Source organism: Cydia strobilella, chromosome 23 (assembly GCF_947568885.1).
Source record: "Cydia strobilella chromosome 23, ilCydStro3.1, whole genome shotgun sequence".
NCBI classification, from domain to species: Eukaryota; Metazoa; Arthropoda; class Insecta; order Lepidoptera; family Tortricidae; genus Cydia; species Cydia strobilella.
The window spans coordinates 9,473,498-9,493,285 of record NC_086063.1 but is presented as its reverse complement, the minus strand read 5'-3'; the positions used below and the strand labels follow the sequence as shown (position 1 = coordinate 9,493,285).

Here is a 19,788-nt window from a genome sequence, read left to right as displayed (position 1 = left end):
AATAAATAACATTAACAAACATAGTGTCAAACACAAGATTAAGGTCAAATTTCTATTCACATTTGCTTTTACCAATAAAGTGCTGTATTCTGTATTCAAATCGAAACAAAGCTTAGACCGACTCATATTATGTCATCATTCGCTTGCCCTTGTCCCATTCACTTGGGGCCGGCGCAGCATGTCTTTTTCTTCCATACCTCTCTGTCACCCGTCATCTCATCATTCACTCGCGTTCGTTTCATATCATCTCTCACACAGTCCATCCACCTTTTCCTCGGTTTTCCTCTCCTCGTACCTCCCTCCACATTCATTCTTAATACCTTTCTCGTCACATGACTTTCATGCATCCCTCCGCATCACATGCCCGTACCACGCTAGGCGATTTGCCCTTACTTTTTCTGTTATGGGTGCAACTTTCAGGCTTTATGTATGTAAAATTAAATCAATTTTGCACGTTTTGTCCAGGTGGTCCAGACAACCCGCAATACGACCCTCAGCCGATCAACACGTCATCAGTCGCGCTCAACAACGATCTCAACACCATTGTCCAGAAATTCTCAGAGCATTATCACGATGCCTGGGCTTCCAGGTAACGTTTCTTAATTTTCTTATTTTATGGTAAAATCCATATTAACTTTCATTTGAAGTAGCCATAATAATATATTTTATTAGTTGAAATTGTATTTAGGCCTATTGTTTTTAGGTATTTAGATAGCACCTCTCTAAAATTAGTCAAAACTCCTTTTTAAAAAACAGTGCTCGAAAATTGAAGAATTAGATAATTTTCACTTTGATTTAAAATTGGAAACCAGCAGCAAACGACCACGCATATTTATTTTTACGTGCGTTTTGTACAAATACAATCATTTTACCCAACAGGAAAATCGAGAACGGTTGGGTGTACGGCGAATCTTGGTCGGACAGCCAGAAGTCTCATCCCCGCCTCAAGCCATACAATATGCTAAATGACTACGTAAGTTTAGTTTACAGTTTTGATTATTAAATATGGCCCTTTGAATCTCGAACGGCCCCTATAATTTTAAGGACAAAATGAAATGATGACCCAACGTCCTAAAAGTAGTACATTATTGAATTGTGAAAACTATTAAGAGTGTATGAATTATTTTGCCTAACAAGATAAGTACTTGTTATAAACTCAACCCAACCCAAACTTGAATATCATGTTTAGAACTTATAGTTTAGTTTCTGTATTCTTTAACTTGTATTGTAGTAATTACTTTTAGTATTAAGATATGTATAATAACGTGGACATAATTGTCAATCGCTCTCGTAGACTTCCAAGATACAGGCTCAGCCTAGTTTAGAGTCTGACGGATATATCGATGCACATAAACAACCTTTATGATAATAAACTATTTGTATTTGTATTTTGTATTTGTATAAAGGCAAAAAAATTCAGGATTGAGATTATCTGATTTTGCTTAAACAACTCGAAGTTGTGAGTAGTAAATTATGTCATCCTAGAAATAGGGCATTGAGACTTGAACATGACAAAGTGTAACAGTGTCATTATAAATGTAATATTTTGATGGGAATTTGACGTTAGCTTAGTCCGAGTCTCACTCCCTCACCATAGACATACCTAGACATAATTTATTGGTAATAAGGTATTACAGGTCATAACTATACCTTTTGTTACAGGAGAAAGAGCGCTACAAGGAACCAGTCCGCGAGTCCCTAAAAGCGCTACTAGCGCTCGGCTGGTCGGTGGAACATTCCGAAGTCGACCTGCCCAGTACCAACAGGAGCTCAATGCGACGACAGTCCAAGTCTGGTGGCGTAAGTATTTACCAAGGTCGCGTTACCTGTAAATATACCATAAGCGATGTACAGTAAGCTGCGAAATTGCATGGAGAAATTCGAATGAATCATTGATAAATTCGCCATGCACTTTTACGGCTGATGTTACGTAACTTTGTCGGTAATAGGGAATATTACGCAAAACTGCGTAGAGGGCGCTATAGCACAAACTGAGAACCGCGAAACACGGAAATCAATATGTCGTTATCGCTCTTCCATATTTGAGCTATAGAGAGGTAGATAACAAAATTTCGATTTTCGTGTTTCGTGGTAGACTCTCTGTAAACAAACCGCCTTGATACATCAAAGTTTTATTGAAAACTTGTCAAAAAGTATGTATAAGTTAATCTATGGTTTACAATATGTGTTAGAGCTGAATTCTGGTGGCCGAACGTTGCAGTAATACCCCCTATTAACCAGTGGAGCGCCCTACGGTCACACGTGTCTCCGTAATTAGTATAGAGTTCCATACTACTGTGAAACTGGGACGCTCCTGGGGTTAAGGTATTCGCTCTATCATGTCGTTATTATGTTGCTAACCCCGTCTATAATACGCTCACTGAATGTTATGAGAATTCCAATGTATTATAAGGATGTACTGTTATGTACAAATCTTCTTTATTTTATTTATTTTATTCACGCTGTCAGGAGGAGATGGATAAAAGCAATGAAACGGTAATCTCATTTTTACTTCGTGTTTCTGCCCAGTGTTCTCAAATAAGGACACATTTGTTCTGGACAGTAACTATAAAAAAATGTTCTCTATTGAGAACCTCAGGCTGGATGACAATAAATTTTACGTTAGACATATGTGCCATTCTCAATCAAAAGGGTACTTATTGTCGGTTGTCAATAAGGCGCTATTTCCATATAGCTTCAATTTAGAATCAACCATATCGACAAGCGACAATGTGGTACCTTTTGGTTGAAAAGTCACATATAATTGAGTAGCTGTACCATTTTATTTTATAAAACACAATTCGTCAGCAAAATAATACTTTTGGATTTTAATAATATCGCCATAAGGCGACTGATAAACACAAAGAAACAGTATTATTCTCTTTTCTTTTCATAGCTTGTAGTTATCAAAGTAGCAGTGGAAAAATATATAATGAATATTTGTGTCGTTTTCAAGCAAAAGGTATCACATTGACGCTTGCAATAAGGATGCTCTGACAGGTTTTTCGTATAAAAATACAAGCAATTTTCGTTCTTATTGTAAGCGACAATGTGGTACCTTTTGATTGAAAACGTCACATTTTACAATATTGTTAATTTTATTCATGCTGCTACTTGTAGGAAGAAACTAATAAAAAAAAAGAAATGGTATTTTTAAATTTAGTTTATTTTAAGTATTTTAGAGTCGGACCATGTTAAGTTTTCATGCCAAGTGCTACGTCAAGTATATGAGGGATATGTGTATGCATTCTTAACAGGGATGTTGCGAATATTCGCATCCGCATCCGCATAAAATCGATGCGGAGCTTAATGCAGATGCGGATGTGAAGCAGGTAGGTACAGAAACGTCTTAACGGCGGCGTAAGTGCTAGGTAATTTCGTCATTAGCCAATAGGAATCTCGTTTCGTTTTTGTGATTCGTCGATCGAGCACTTTACCCTATGACGGACAGTGACAAGAAGTGAATAATTTGTTTTATTTGGACTTTAGTATAGTAATGCGATTGTGGGGCACCTATATTCTTGTTCAAAGTAGTAAAAGTTTAGTTTTTTTTTAATAATTATTATTAAAGTGTAATATTTGACGTTTTTTATGTGCCTTATCTCGACATCCGCATCCGCATCCGCATCCGTGGATGTGAGCCTTTAAAAATCCGCATCCGCATTCGCGGATGTCATAAAATCGGCATCCGCAACATCCCTGATTCTTAATTCCAAGTTTGTGCAAAGTTAGCATGGTCAGAGTCTATGTATTGTATAGTAAATATAGTTTGCATGTTTGTTACCCCTTGTATAAACAACCATACGCTACGCATTACCTTTGTATGTGCTTCTAAGTGCCAATGTCCTTTAAAAAGTACATTTTTAAATAGTCTTATGGGATAAAAAAAGGTTCCAAATCCAAAACTGAAAAATGACTCTGGGACTTAGAAGGCTATACACCAGTATCCCATTTTATCAAAGCACAAATTATAATTTCGAAGATTTAAACGGGCAGCAATGATATTAATGATAATTATCACGATAATTATAGTTAATCAAGCCATTTCCGTCAGTAGAAAATGGCGGCAAAGGCCATGCCAGGATAAGCTAAGTGAGTCTGCCCCCAGCGAGTTTTGGCTTGTATTTTTTTTATTGATTTGTCTTTCTATTAGTATCGAGTATGCCAAATTTCAGCTCCCCAAACTTTATAGTTAAATAAAAAAAATGGGTAAACAACAACTTTGCTCTCTTGTTAAACGAATAACTTTAGTATCCTTATAAGATATATCCTAAGCTTGGTGTGCCCCTGTGTTAACCCTAAATGTTGTTTTCATATCCCAGCCGCAGCGCCCGGCTGACATTGTGGTGAGTAAACCTAGACCCTATTAACACATTCACTGCCAGCGACTAAGCAGCTTCTCTGTTCGTAGGCATTTTTAGCTACAAAGCGGAAAATACGTGTTATCCGATAGCGCGTAGCTCGGGCGGACAGAGAATGCGTTAACTGTATAAATAATTTATATTTCGGGCCTTTTTTTCGATATGTGTAATTTATATTTTCGCTGTTGTTTTTCTACAGTAAATATTATTATATGTTGCTTAACAAATTGTGCAAAATTGAAGGAGACTTTGTGTAGGCAAAATAATTATCGGACGTTGACACGGAGATGGAAACAGTCAAAGTTAACTTTCGAAAACAAATATACCACAAATGCCAGTTTTTAACGTTTTAAACTCAGTAGATATATTGGCCTAGCGGTAAGAGCGTGCGACTTTCAATCCCGAGGTCGCGGGTTCACTTTGAACCACGGTTAGTACCAATGAGTTTTTCAGAACTTATATACGAAATATCATTTGATATTTACCAGTCGCTTTTCGGTGAAGGAAAACATAGGAAACCGGACTAATACCAATAAGGCCTAGTTTGCCCTCTGGGTTGGAAGGTCAGATGGCAGTCGCTTTCGTAAAAACTAGTGCCTACGCCAATTCTTGGGATTAGTTGCCAAGCGTACTCCATACGCAGGCTCCCATGAGCCGTGGCAAAATGCCGGGATAACGCAAGGAAGATGATGATGAGATGTATTTTGGCGATATAAAATTACATTGTCGTTAGGTCGTTACGACCTTACAAAAGTAGTAGTAGTAGTAGTTAATCACTTTATTGTACAAAACAAAAATTGATAACATGAAATTCATATAAATTTAGGTACAAAGGCGAGCTTATCCCTATAAGGGATTTCTTCCAGCTAACCTTAGAGTAAATGAGTGGAAAATTCGAATTAGATAGATAGACAAACTTACAGAACGTACAATAATATTTAAAAAGGAAAACTACAGTATTAACGTCTACGAATAACTAAAATACAATAAAATACATCAATACATCAATAGCAAAAGTTCGGTACAAACCGAAAAAACTATGCTTCGGCTACGACATAGCTCTACAAGCCTAGCTTAGCACAATGTTAACCATAACAATATATTTCAGACGGACTCAGCGACCCCATTCAACTACAACCCCCATCCCGTCGACATGACCAATTTGACTCTGTCGAGAGAAATGCAGAACATGGCTGAGAGGTTAGCGGACAACGCTCACGATATATGGGCTAAGAAGAAGAAAGAAGAACTTACTACTAACGGAGGTAATACATTTTAAATGTCACCTGTTGATATAACCACCGATGCAGGTGAAAGAATATTAGGAGCTGTCTTGCGTTTGGTAGAATACCGAAGAACTATCAATTGATACATACTGAGAGTGTACCATGCTAACTGCTGCACTCACTTTGCAATAATAAAGTGTAAAGGTGTCATTATAAACGTCAAATTCCCAAGAAAATATCTAATTTATAGTGGCACGTCCATACTTTGTTACTCATCACTTAACACTGTCGAGAGAAATGTAGAATATGGCTGAGAGGTTAGCTGACAACGCTAACGATATCTGGGCTAAGAGGAAGAAGGAAAAACTTACTACGAACGGAGGTGATACATGTTAACCAGTTGATATAACCGCTGATGCTTTAGACAGAATGTTAGGAGCTGTTTTACAACGGCGTGTAATACACACTTTTTTATTATAGTATGAATTTTCTCGAATGACTTTTACGCCTCACACCCTAATCTGTTAAACAAGCCTTGGTTTATTTTGTTCCGCGATTACCAATGCTACCGCTACTGGCTGAACGAGAACAAATTCGTTTAAAAATAAATTTTACCGTCCCATTTATATGGTTCAAATTCATGTAGCATTTCTGTATTCTGAGGCCAACACAGGCAGCCGATCGTCCTTCATTACCCAAACTCGTTATCTCAGTATGAGCTGTTACATTTTGAACCTTAATACTATCAAGATAGTTGCTTTTTAATGACATGGTTGTTTTGGCTCGCGCTCGGCACGCGACTAAGGCGCCTCTCCATAAAAGAAACAAAAGGCCTTTTTTAACGGATTAGTGTCTAAGGCCTAAAAATCATTTCAGAAAATTCATACTATACGTGAAATCTATCTTTAAATACAAGCGCAAAGGAGACGATGGCGATGTATTGTTGTGTGCGTGACCTGTAACGATTTCAATGGTTTCTGTGTGTGGCTTGAAACACTGCTCTTCGCTATACGGCAAGTCAGCAAATAAGATAATTGGACATCTTCTTTACTTTTGGAGTTGTATCAAAGCACAGAGAAAAAGTAATATGCTACGTTCATAGTTATTGCAGCGTTATAGTTATTTGTGCAACAAGAGAGGAAAGTTGGTTTTTCTTTGTAAAATAACTTTGCTCTCGTGTTGCACACATAATTTTTCACCTCAGTAGTGTGAACATATTAAAGGTTAAAATGTATTTCAAATTACACAGAATAATGCAGAAACAAAAAAAAATGTAATAAAAGTATGAAGTGGCAGTTTATGGCCTTCACTAAATTAAAAAGCCACTTTGTTTCACTCCCTGGAGTGAGGAAAGTCGCACTTTCTTCACTCCCTGGAGTGAGGAAAGTCGCACTTTCCTCACTCCAGAGAGTGACGAAAGTAGTCTTTATCGAGCTGCTGAGGTGAAAAAATAATAACTTATTTATAGCCTTTACAGATCGCCAAACTAACAATACTTTTATTTCCCACAGGCGGCATTCACCCTCAACTCGTCCCATACGATCTCCTCACCGATAAAGAAAAGAAAAAGGACCGTGAGCGCTCACAAGAGTTCCTCAAATACCTCCAATACCAGGGCTACAAGCTCCACCGCCCCAGCAAGGCTCAGCAGAGCGACACAGAACAGACCACTACGGGCGTAGCAATAGAGCTCAGATTCGCTTACTCGTTACTGGAGAAACTGATACAGTATATTGATAGGGCGACGATTAATATGAAGCTTTTGAAACCGTCGACTACGTTTAGCAGGAGGACCAGTTTTAAGACGAGTACGAGGGATATTAAATTCTTTTCTAAGGTGAGTTTAAAAAAGTAGAAATAGTAGCCAAGTTTCCACATTGGTCTTTTATATGTTAACACTTAATTCGACACAAAACGGAACGTTGATATTTTAAATCTCGGCGATTAATAGTTGTAATAATTCTGCTTAGAGAAATGTAAAAATAGGATTAAAACTTTAAAGATAATGGAAGTAGTCGAATTATGGATTAAATCATATTTACTAAGCGATTTAAGGCCGTTCCATCGGTTTGCCGCTATCACTGTCACATTTCGCAAGAAAGAACGGGAAAGATCATATGCGCCAAGTGTCAATTTTGATCGAATTTTGTCGATTTTTATTTATTTTAAAAACATTACCTTACAATATCGAAATTCGAAAGCTATGAAATTACTATTTAAGTTAAGATTGTTTTTTCTTCTTTTTTGTTTATAGTATCACATACTAAATAACCGAGTAAAGTAGGATTAAAAGTCCGAGGTAGAGGTTACTTTGGGAATTAATTGTATTGAGCGAAGTGTCATAATTCGTGTATGCTATGTTGTTAAACATAATATAGTCAAAAACTGCATATATTTTTTCCACGTCTACAAATATCAACGCCTCTTAGAAAAACATGATCATATAAGGAGATTTTTCGCCTTCTGGCTCAGGGAACCGCCTTAAGTGTGTCATTAAAAACGGGTATAAGAATATCGTTTTAGGTTTTGGTACCTATGCTTTGGCTAGAATGCAATTGATGTTCTATTTAACACCTGAAATTTTAGACTATTCTTATGGCACACTCTTCTAGTGTAGTTTTCTGTACTTATCTTCACTAACTTAAAGTAAAACTTTTTTAATAATTTTAATAAGAAGTTTAAAACTATATCTGGATAATTTTCGGTATGTATTATTAACTCCTTTATTTAACTTAGGTCTTAGGTTAGGGTTTTATAATGTGAGTATAAAAGTACAATATGAAAACACTTACAAAACATTACAAAAAATAAATAAACACATTATAAAAACCCTTACCTAGTGTGCCGCCGGCAGCAGGGCAAGGCCCAAGCTGCCGGTGGTCAGGGCCGCAGAGAGAGGAACCGGCGGACTATCCGCGCCGTGTCACCGTCTTCTGCATCTGACCCTTGATCCAACCAACTAGCGAGAGTCTCTCAAGATGTTGGTCGAGACTCTTCGCTATTAGACCGTTCGCTGAAACAACTATCGGGACAATGATCGTCGAATCAACATCCCACATGGCGATTATCTCGTGAGCCAGTAACCAGCAAACTAGGTACTTACTGGACTTGTCCTTCTCGGCTTTCACGAGATTCTCAGCATGGGGGATGGTGATGTCAACGACCACGGCCCAGCGTTGCGATCGATCTATTATCACAATGTGATCTATTATTATGTATTATTAATATTAGTATGCACTTGTAGATTGTGATGTTTATATGTTTTAAATTTCTTCCAAGCATAACAAAACGGAACATAAGTATTTCAAAAAGGTACAGTTGTGCCTTTAAACGTTTGGCATGAATTGATTCATACATTTTCTTTACATACTTATCTGTTTAAGTATACAGCATGTTTTTATCACTGTTACACTACGCTCCTACACAACACGAGGTTGTATGGTACTCGTATCATTCAGATTTTTTTCTCAACAATCTTATTAAGCATAGGTACTTATAGTTTGAATCTTCTCAAATGATTTTTACGCCAGACACAGATCTTTGGCGTAAAAATCTCATCACAAAAGCCATTGTTTCTTTTGTGGGAGCGCGTGGCCATTGTGTCTGCGCATGCTACGTGCTGAGACTCAATTGCCACGCGCTCAGACACAATGGCGTAACAGCAAACATTTGTCCGTCCAGGTGGTCCTGCCCCTCATGGAGAAATACTTCTCAACGCACCGAAACTACTTCATAGCAGTGGCAACGGCGACCAACAATGTCGGCGCTGCTAGTTTGAAGGAGAAAGAAATGGTAGCAGCGCTATTTTGTAAGCTAGCCAGCTTGCTGCGTTCAAGGTAATTATTTTGACTACAATTTTATTTATGTACAGTCAGCAGCAGAAGTTGTTAAGCGGGCCAGTTGTTCAAAATGATCTAGACGAGACTTTATTGTTAAGAGAAAAAGAGCGTATCAAGTTAATTTTGAACACCTCGCCCGCTTAGCAACTTCTGGTGCTGACTGTACCCACATTTTTATTTATTTATGTACAATTTTATGTACAGAAGTAATTGGATGGCAGAAAGAAAGTAAAAAAAGAATGAGGCTAATGATGATTATTTGTTTTCAACACTTTAATCTCCTTTTTGTTTCCTGGGATAGCCTGTCCTTTTGATGATGAAGACTATATTTTTCTACATGGTTTAATAGAATAAATCGGAAATCGTTACAATAATAGGTTCTCAATCGAATATGGACTCTTGGAGTTCAATGTTATGCTGTTTGGGTTGTGTAATGCACCAACAGCAGATTTATGCATAATCTGTTAAACAAAAGCCATTGTTTCTTGTGTGGGGTTTTTGTTTGTTATGTGCCACAATGGCACGCGCCTCGCACGCGCTCAGACACAATGGCACACAATGGCCGACCACTCCCTCAAAAGGAACAATGGCTTTTAGGGTCTTAGACTTAAAAATCATTTGAGAAAATTCATACTATGGCAATTCGTAATGATACGTAATGATTTATGATATTTATTTACCGGTTCCTTGTAGGTAAAGGAAAACATTGTAAGGAGATTAGACTAATGCCAAAAAAGCCAAATATTTTCTCGTCTCAGTTCAAAGGTCAGATAGTAAATTTAGTAAATACTGGGAACTTTTATTGCACTAAAATAAAGAAAATGTACAAACGGCGGACTTTATGCTTAAAGGCGCACCAGTCAATTGGATGGGTCGAATCTAAATAATGATTTTTTAGACTAAAATGATAATGATGATGATTTTTTTTTCAGACTAGCAGCATTTGGTCCAGACGTGAGGATCACCGTCCGCTGTCTCCAGGTCCTCGTGAAAGGCATTGACGCCAAGTCCCTCGTTAAGAACTGTCCTGAATTCATCAGAACATCCATGCTCACGTTCTTCAATAATGTGGCTGATGATTTGGGGCATACTATACTGAACTTGCAGGATGTGAGTAACTTTTACTACTACTATTGTTTATTTTCTTTGTTGATAAGCCAGCGACCAGGGACATATTTCCATGACCAATCGCCTCCCGGGCGATAACTCGTATACGTAACGGCTATGTATGATGAACCCTCGTGGACGTCAGCTGCCGCTCCGTTGGTGGGTTGAGGAATGGCAGCCACCGAAACACGTAAAAAAATTGTCATCGCCTCCCGTTTGATACTTTGTCAGATGATAGTTTAGATGCTTTTGTGAATTATAAAAATCGTCAGCCGGTTGTGTCGCGGTGGGAAGAACGTCAGCTGGGCGCATGAACGTGTAAGAAATATGCCCTTTATTCGAGAAATGTATGTACTTATCTGAACTCTAATGCTTGTAATATCTTCTGCAGGGAAAGTACGCACACCTACGAGGTACGCACTTGAAGACTTCAACGTCACTAGGTTACATTAATGGTGTGATTCTTCCAGTCCTGACCGCCATGTTTGATCACCTTGCTAATTGCGAGTACGGTGCCGATTTGCTTTGTGAGTATCAAAATTACTCAATTATTAAATCTTAGTCCTCCTATTGTCAAGTCAAGTCCTTAGAAGTCAAGTTTCACTACATGATTTTAATTTTGTTTATTGCGTTGTTCTCTGCCTGTATCTATAAATATTCCCAGATGCACATTTCCGCTCTCGAGCTATAGATTTTTTTAAAGTAATTATTTACTTATTCATAAAACTTTACGTGCCTGATTTAATATTGTCTTCGGTTACCGCGATAGTTACTCATGAAATAAAACTATGAAAACGTCGGGATGTAAATTCAATATACGAGATATAATCCGTTTTCATAGTTTTATTTCGTGCCTGATTTAGTTAAATTATGTTTTATACCTTTCTTACAAATACATTAGTCAAAATGACAGATAAAGACAAACGATTCATAGCTAATTCAGGCCAGTAACGCGTTTATGAATAACGCCGCCATTACACATTATTATTCACTACTACGGGACTTAATCGCGTAAAATAAGTTTTAAAATTACCTCCAAGCCTCCATTTAAAACGTTCAAGTTAATAAACAATACCAAGTGCGGGTAGTTCGAAAAACTCGCGCGCCTAGATGTTGACGTCAACTTTAGCCAGTCTTCTCCGAGACCACGGGGACAACGCCGCCCTCGAAACGTCAGATGTAAATTTAAAACTTATTTTACGCGATTAAGTCCCGTCGTTGTTAATAATAATGAGTGAAAATCGTGAAAGTTTAAATCAACGCATTTAATTTTACAGTGGACGAGATTCAAGTGGCATCGTACAAGATCCTCGGCTCCCTATACACTCTGGGCACCGACGCAAGCCTGACACATGACAGGAAATACCTAAAGACTGAAATAGAGAGACACAAACCTGCTTTGGTAAGTTATCAAACTACCCTAAAGCCCTACAGGACCCAAGGCTCGAAACCGGTATTGAAATACCTGTTAATATCGTTCCAAAACCGTTATATAATTTCGTTCAATAAAAACCGGTTAATTGATGATTGAGTGCGCTATTTATGCAAACCTTTGATAGTTGTCAACCCCATTAGCCATTACTTTAATGTTGTAGTTTGAAACTTGAAGACCGTGACATCATTTAAGGTCATATTTTTGCTCCTGAAGCGCCGATGGTATGTGCAAATTCCATGATTTATGTGAGTCCATTTTGTGAGCTATGTATTTTTTTATAATTTTTTTTTGTAATCTGCATATCTCAAGAATGAAGAGGGAAAAATAACACTGTTATTTGTCTTCTCCAGGGTTCCTGCCTCGGTGCCTTCAGTTCTACATTCCCGGTGGCGTTCTTGGAGCCTCATCTCAACAAGCACAATCAGTTCTCGCTGCTCAACCGCATTGCAGACCACTCGCTTGAGGCGCAAGGTGAGATCTGGTCACAAATAAGTTACTTAAGTACTAGATATTAGTGGTTTCGTGAGCTGTAGACCTAGCGAACCCCCCAAGGTTATTTAAAGAAACTATAAACTAACCCGACAAAATAGATTTATTATTATATCGAACTTGATCACAAAATTTCACGATAATCTGTTGAGGACTGCGACCTGTAGAGGACAGCCAGACAGCCGAAAGACCGCAGTAACTTTTTTTATAAAAAGGTGACATTTGAAAATTCAGTTAGCACAAGACATAATTATGGCGTCATGTAGTGACATCCAAGTCGGCTGTACAAACAATTTTTTTTTCTGAGGCACATTTTTTCAACCAAAAACCGCTAGTTTACCAAAGCCATCCTAAAAAGTTATTTAGGAATTATTTCTAAGTGTATACTGTTACAGTACTATACTGTACAGTCGAAGGCAAAAATATCGATCCAAACAAATGGCTCAAAAATATGTGAACACGACTTTATTGTCTAAGGTGTAAGAGCGAACACAAATTTTTGATACTTTGGGAATGTATATATATTTATGCCCTTGCTTTGACCAAAGATAGATATAACTCCGTAATAGATGGATACAGTCTTAGGAAAAAACGTGCCTCGAAAATCAAGAAAATTTGATTCTCGTTCAGAGGGCGCTACTAGTTTTGGTCTACAGTCGTATAGATGGCGTTGACGGTTTCGTTTGTTATTTAACAATTTTAACGCATATCAGTGAAAGAACATGGGTCAAAATCATAAAAATAATTAATGCAAATAAAAAAATCATTTATCTATATTTAAATACATTCTATCGTATTTTTATAAATCTTCATTTTTAGTTTTAAAGTGTGTCGACAGATGGCAGTGAATTTACTGGGGTTAGAAAATTTACTATGACAGTAACGCTCTAGTATCAGTTACTCTATGCTTTGACTGTGCAGAGGTATTTTCATCAAAAACTTTTAATCCCACAGACATAATGGCCAAAATGGAGCAATTCATGCCCACATTAGAGACGATCCTCGGCGAGGTCGATCAATTCGTCGAGTCAGACAAGACCTACGTTGAAGCTCCTCATATCATCGACGTCGTGTTACCGCTGTTGTGCTCCTACTTGCCGTTCTGGTGGGCGCAAGGGCCTGACAACGTCACTCCTACTCAAGGGTAAGCCTACTCTCGTCGTTTCCCGGTTGCACCCTAAAGGTATCAGGGGTTCGCTTTTGGCAGAATCAATTAGGGTAGGCATTGTTTTCTACGGAAAAAATTCCACCAAACCTTCCGACTCGTCTTTATTGGGATCAATCCTAGTTTTGCGATTTTCGTACATAAGTATGTTCTAATCCAAAGAACCCATTGTTGCGAGATGCGAGCCAGGGTTCGCACCTACGACCTCCCGTTTGGAAGTCGCACGCTTTACTTAAACGCGGAGAAATATAGGGACCGTGCGCGTTGAAGGGTCTGCCATCTTGTGACCTGAATCGGAAACATAAACATGTACATTACAAAAGAATGTGCTGCCATCCACCGTCCTCGTACGTTTTCTTGTGGGCTACATCGGAAGCATAACCTTCAGATTTACGCCTCCCGCCAAAAATTCTATTATATCACAAGACAAGTTAGGGACAGTTGGATAGATAACAAATAAGTACCTAGATAAAATTTATTCACGTTTCGTTCGTAGCAACAACTTAACTAATAAATGTCATAAGACTTTATAACGTCACTGAAATGGTTACCACTCAGTTTGGTGTCCTGATATCTTTTGAATACCTTGATGCTGGTTGTCCGTGGAAACCCTTCCAAATTCAAGACATAACATTTCCTTTTTTTCAGCAATCACGTAACCATGGTGACAGCTGAACACATGAACCAGCTCCTTAAAAACGTTCTCAAACTCATCAAGAAGAATATCGGCAACGAGAACGCACCGTGGATGACTCGTATTGCTACTTACACGCAGCAAATCATCATAAACAGGTACTTAAGCTTTTTAAATACTATAGGTCGCTTCAGAAAAAAACCTGTCGTTTCATTTCTTCAGAACTTATATTTTATGACTGAATTTCCTAAATAGTCTCATTTTACTTATCATCCGAAATCTCAAGATAAGAAGAATTGTTTTTTTTTCTAATGGGGATTATTTAAGGATTTTTTGGGACACCTATCTATTTCTTGGCTTACGGCCTCATTGTGGCGAAATGCGAGTAATTTTTAGGGTTGAAACCGGTTTTTACTATTTTTTTAATATTTTACATACTTCACATTTTTGTTTATGGTATTCTTAAAATCAATTATTTGCAGTGCAAATAAATCTTAAACTGCGATTAACCTTAATTTAGAACCGGTTAAAGTGAACGGAAATATAGACGCGTTTTACCTACCAATAAAACGCATATTAATTTACTTACCTTATTCGAAGCTTATTAATTGAGAGAGGCACGTCGTTTCCCGCCATTGTATTGCTATCTCTTTCTATCTTACGGCTATATTTCGTTCTTTTTTCCCCCACCATTGGTGGACCACCACCTGGCAGTGGGGATGAGTTTGTACTTAAACGAAATCCCGGAATGGCTCGTCATTGGCTCGAAATTAATTAATGCCACCAGGCAGAGTTTACTCATAAGCTTCGAATAAGGTAAGTAAATTAATATGCGTTTTATTGGTAGGTAAAACGCGTCTATTAGTTTGACTTGACCGTTATTCGAAGCTTATTCATTGAGACCTGTTTGTTATCGCCTGGTGGTGGTGAAAAAGAATACGCCAATGTGACCTAACGTGATGATAAATTCACAGGACAGAAATGTATAAAACTTTAGAATCAGTAATTAAACATTTATTGTCATTTAAAATGAGCATACATATTTTTATCATCACAGTTTTATTAAGAATAGATTAGTTTACTACTTAATCGGTTCAAACAAGTGTGATACAGAATCAACAGTAGAGGTTACAGGCATTACTTCACGCCTATAAAACCGACAGAATGTATTCTCTGAGCGCCAATTACCACGCACTAGAATGTCGTCTACAGGGAAATTATCCACCCAATGTTTTGATGCCACAGCAGAGCGAATGCTGCCTGGGGATGCTGTAATGCCTGCTTCCTTAAACAAGCTTTTTATCCATCCCGATATGATCGTTCGGGAAGCACCTTTAACAGCACCTCTTAGTGTAACAAATAAATCATATATATTCGCTAACTCACGCCTACGTTTTAACAAAGAAATAGTATGCTTCACCCAAAAAACAGGATTTAAGTTTTGACAGTCAGGGTTCAGCAACAATTTCCATCCAGACTGCCTATAATCAGCGCAGTCCGTCTTAGACCCAAATGATGGCCAAAAAACAATTGCATTATCGGTCTCCACAAAGTGCTGACAATCAATTTTTAACAATGTCAAATCATGGATTCGTCTGCCGGAGCAAAGAAGTAGTAAAATTGCTGTGTGCCTGGATGTTTCGAAAGAACTTTCTAAATTAATTTCACGCTTACTTAGATGATCAAGAAGACCGTCAATATTCCAGATAGGTGGTTTTTGGCCAATAGGTTTCTGCAAAGCTATTGATTTAAGGACATGTTTAACAAGAATGTGTGAACTCAATAGGCCAGAATCTTCAGTATTACATAATGTTGACACTACTGATTTGTAAAGCAATATAGTTCTGTACGAAAGTTTGTATATCAAATGAAGATCGGACAAATACTTTGCTAAGTCCGAACCTGATGGCTTCTTATAGTCTACCTTATGACTAGTAGCCCAGAGGACCCACTTCTTCCACGCTATGTCATAAGTTTTCCTGGTAGACGTACGCCAAGATTGTTCGAGCAATTTTAATTGATCCGAATTCCAGTCAGTTAGGTTCTTTGACCACCCCCACACTTCCACACTTCTAGGACCATGTCCTGAACTTTCGGTGGAGGCAATCTCGTCGTGACGTCGATCAGGAACTTTTCCAGGGACCGTAGAGTGAACGGGGCTGCTAGAGCGCGTGACCTGATGTCTGCTCTCCAATAAACGCGACTCCATCGTGGAACTACTAACAGATACACACCCGTTGCTTGGTTGAGATGGGCTAGCACTTTCGGGACCAGATAGGGAGGTGGAAATACCCAAGCCAGGTTGTAATTCCATGCTTGTGAAAACGCGTTGTGAAATAATGCCTTCGGATCGTTTTGGTCCAGGGAGACATAGTTCATCACTACATGCGCCCTGTGAGACGCGAACAGATCGATCTGGGGAACACCCCATTTTGAGAATACTTTTTCCGTGGCCCCCGAAAGCAGATGCCACTCCGGAGTCTGACGCAACCGTGACAGGTGATCTGCATGGCTGTTGTATTTTCCGGGTATGTGAACTAAGTTTAGATGGATGCGATATTGCTCTAGGATGCAAAATATCTGGAATGTCAGTTCCAGGAGTGGATTCGATTTTGTTCCGCATTGGTTGCGTAAGTAAGCTAGCACAGTTTTGTTATCGCATTGAACAAGTACTGTAGAGTTGCTCAGGTACTGACAGTGACCTTCTAATACCCTTTGGACGGCTAGCATCTCTTTCTGATTGCAGTGCAACCTTTGCTCCGATCTTGTCCAAAATCCAGTCAGAGCTTGATCGTCTAATTGGGCACCCCAGGCCAAGTCTGACGCATCCGTTGTTAAGAAGTGGGATGGTGGAGGCAGGTGGATTGGTGAAGGCGTGCGACAATGGTGCAACCACCATATCAAGTCCTCCTTTACCCTTTCGGGAATGGCAAAAGTCTGGCTCGAAAATCGCGGCACAGAGTTCAGAAGGTTTAGCAGGGCTCGGTAGTTCAACCTTCCCCTTGGAACCGTAAAACTTGCGAAGTTCAAAAGTCCCACTAACCTCTCTAAATTTTTCCGGTTGGTTTTCGCAGCGGAAAGCATTAGTTGAATTTTGCCAATCAAAATAGGGATCTTTCCGTCTGGAAGTCTTTTCTGGTTTCTCCAGGCATCCCACCAGACGCCTAAGTATACCATTGCTTTTTGGGGAATCAATTGAGATTTTTGATAATTGACTAACCACCCTAGTGTTTCTAATTTCTTTACGACCACCTTGACATGCCTGGCGAGCGTGTTCTTGTCTTGGTGCGCAATAAGGAAATCGTCGAGATACACTATTATTCTTATATTGTTGTCCCTTAGAACCTGTGCTATCCAGTTGGTAAAAGTCGCAAATGTTTTCGGCGCAGTGCTGAGCCCGAATGGTAAACAGGTCATCTGCATGAGCTCTTGGCCGTAAAGAAGGCGTAGAAATCGTCTGTGTGATGGGCTTATCGGCAGATGGAAGTACGCTTGGGACAAATCGATCTTGCATAGCCAGTCTTTCGGCTGAATGAAATTTGGCACGCGGTGCACATTTATCAATCCAAAATTTTCGGTCATTACATACCGGTTTAACGCCTTTAAATTGAAAATAGGCCGGGGCGAGCCGTCGCTTTTGGGCACTATAAACATCGTTGATATGAAACTGGGAGACGGATCCACTACCTCTAGCACACCCTGTTCTTTCATCTGATTGATGATTTGCGACATCTCGTCTGACTGTGGGCATTTTAGGTTGTTGTCGCAATGATTCGGATAAACCAGAGGTGGCTTTTGTAAGAAGGGTATGCGATACCCCTTTATCATCCGTAGCAAATGGTCCGGTGCGTTCATGTTCTCCCATATACTGTAAAACTGTGCCAGCCGGCCTGCCCTGAACCTCCTGTCAATATTTACCTCTCTTATTGTATCTGTACCCCTGGGGAAGCTCCTCGCTTTCGAGCGACTCTAGGCTGATTTTGGGGCCTTTGCTGGTATTGTCTTGACCGACGTCCCCGAAAGGAACCACTGGGTCCAGCCCTAAATCCACTGTTATATCCTTGCGAAGGATAGTTATGATTGTAATTACCCCGCTGGGGCACAAACGGCTGCGCGGCAGCATTTCCCTGGCATGCCTGAGCATTACATGTGAAAGCGTCGCTTCTATGTGCATGATTGCAATAGCCCTGCGAGGGCGCTTTGTGAGGCGCTGTTCCCTGCGAGGAAAAGCCTGTGGTGGCCTTGAACTCATCTGTTTGCGAAACAGTGGTCTTTTTAAGAGGCCAGAAACACTTACGAACTCCACCATGGTGCTCAATCTTGGCCGTGAATGCTTCGGCGTTAAACAGCGACGAACTAGATGGCGGTATCTTGCGTATAGCCGCCTTAAGCAAAGGCTCTTTGATATGCTTCGTGATTCCATTTCGTCTCATGTTTATCACCTCGGCTCTGTGTCCACAAACTAGTTGTAACATGTCTTCAGAGACTTTGAATAGGTCACCACCCAAAAGGACACTACTTACCTTTTCACGAAAGTTTTCAAACGAAAACTCTCCACCGGATCTAGTATAATCAAGTATTTCTGCCACTGCAGCGTGCAGGGCTTCTTGTTGTTTTATCAAACAAAACGTAAGGGCGCCATACGCTTTGTCAGAATGCACCAAATGTGGATATGTGTCATACTGTTTAACCTCTTCGTTTGCCTCCAAGTCAGTGTAACCCGGGGACCTACTGTACATTTTCTGAGTTTCGGAATAGCGTATGTCATTCCAGCCTTTATTATCGAGGCGTTGCACCTCACACAAAAGTTTTATTTGCTCTTCCGTAGCGTCGGGTATTGTTGGTTCCTTTAATTTGGTTCCAAGGCCCAAAACAAAAGTCTTGGATGGGCCCGGCTGAGGTTCCGCTTCGGTATAAAGATCTCGACTGACATTATCCGAAACCACAGAATATGCATCACAATCATCGACACGAGCGTTATAGTTATCAGGATTAACAAGTGCTCGCAGCTCGTTTACTTGTTTGGATAACATATGGAGCCTGCGACGGGACTTTTTCCGCCCCCCCCTTTTCTTGCTGCGATAACGGCACTTGCGTTTCGAATCTGACTTCGACGAATCTGAGGAACTGGAGCAGTCACTATCACTACTGCTTGACTCGCTAGATATATGGCTACGCCTTGCTTTCGGAACATCCTGTTTGTCCTCAGGCTTCTCTTTTACATCATTCATAATTCTACAATAAAAAACTACAATAAGTATCGAACGGCAAGAACCGTTAAAAATAATTATTAATTTTCCAATAAAAATGAAGGGTAGATTCGAAACACTTTGTGCAACAGTACTAGAAACCAATGAATAGCTACTCGAAGATTACTTACGTGAATAAGTTGTCACAAATTACCTTTCACTATATCTGCTAGTAGTGAACACGAACAATCAATTTTCAGCTACAATTTTATTTGAATAATGAATTTGATCAAAGCCGTACTTTTTGCTAACACGACCTATCGCGGCGGGAAACGAGACGCCA

At 39.3% G+C, this 19,788-nt stretch overlaps 1 protein-coding gene across 10 annotated transcripts in view; it reads left to right on the top strand.

Moving 5' to 3' along the window:
* Positions 1-19,788, top strand: part of LOC134751859 (ryanodine receptor) — a 175,998-nt gene that overhangs the window by 111,862 nt on the left and 44,348 nt on the right. For all 10 annotated transcript variants that reach the window (XM_063687375.1, XM_063687374.1, XM_063687372.1 and 7 more), the window contains 12 exons: positions 466-589; positions 880-973; positions 1,663-1,800; positions 5,470-5,626; positions 7,099-7,424; positions 9,269-9,423; positions 10,359-10,536; positions 10,925-11,060; positions 11,811-11,935; positions 12,319-12,439; positions 13,412-13,601; positions 14,271-14,414. In XM_063687375.1, the coding sequence (XP_063543445.1) occupies positions 466-589; positions 880-973; positions 1,663-1,800; positions 5,470-5,626; positions 7,099-7,424; positions 9,269-9,423; positions 10,359-10,536; positions 10,925-11,060; positions 11,811-11,935; positions 12,319-12,439; positions 13,412-13,601; positions 14,271-14,414 (1,888 nt within the window). The remainder of the gene's footprint in view (positions 1-465; positions 590-879; positions 974-1,662; positions 1,801-5,469; positions 5,627-7,098; positions 7,425-9,268; positions 9,424-10,358; positions 10,537-10,924; positions 11,061-11,810; positions 11,936-12,318; positions 12,440-13,411; positions 13,602-14,270; positions 14,415-19,788) is intronic.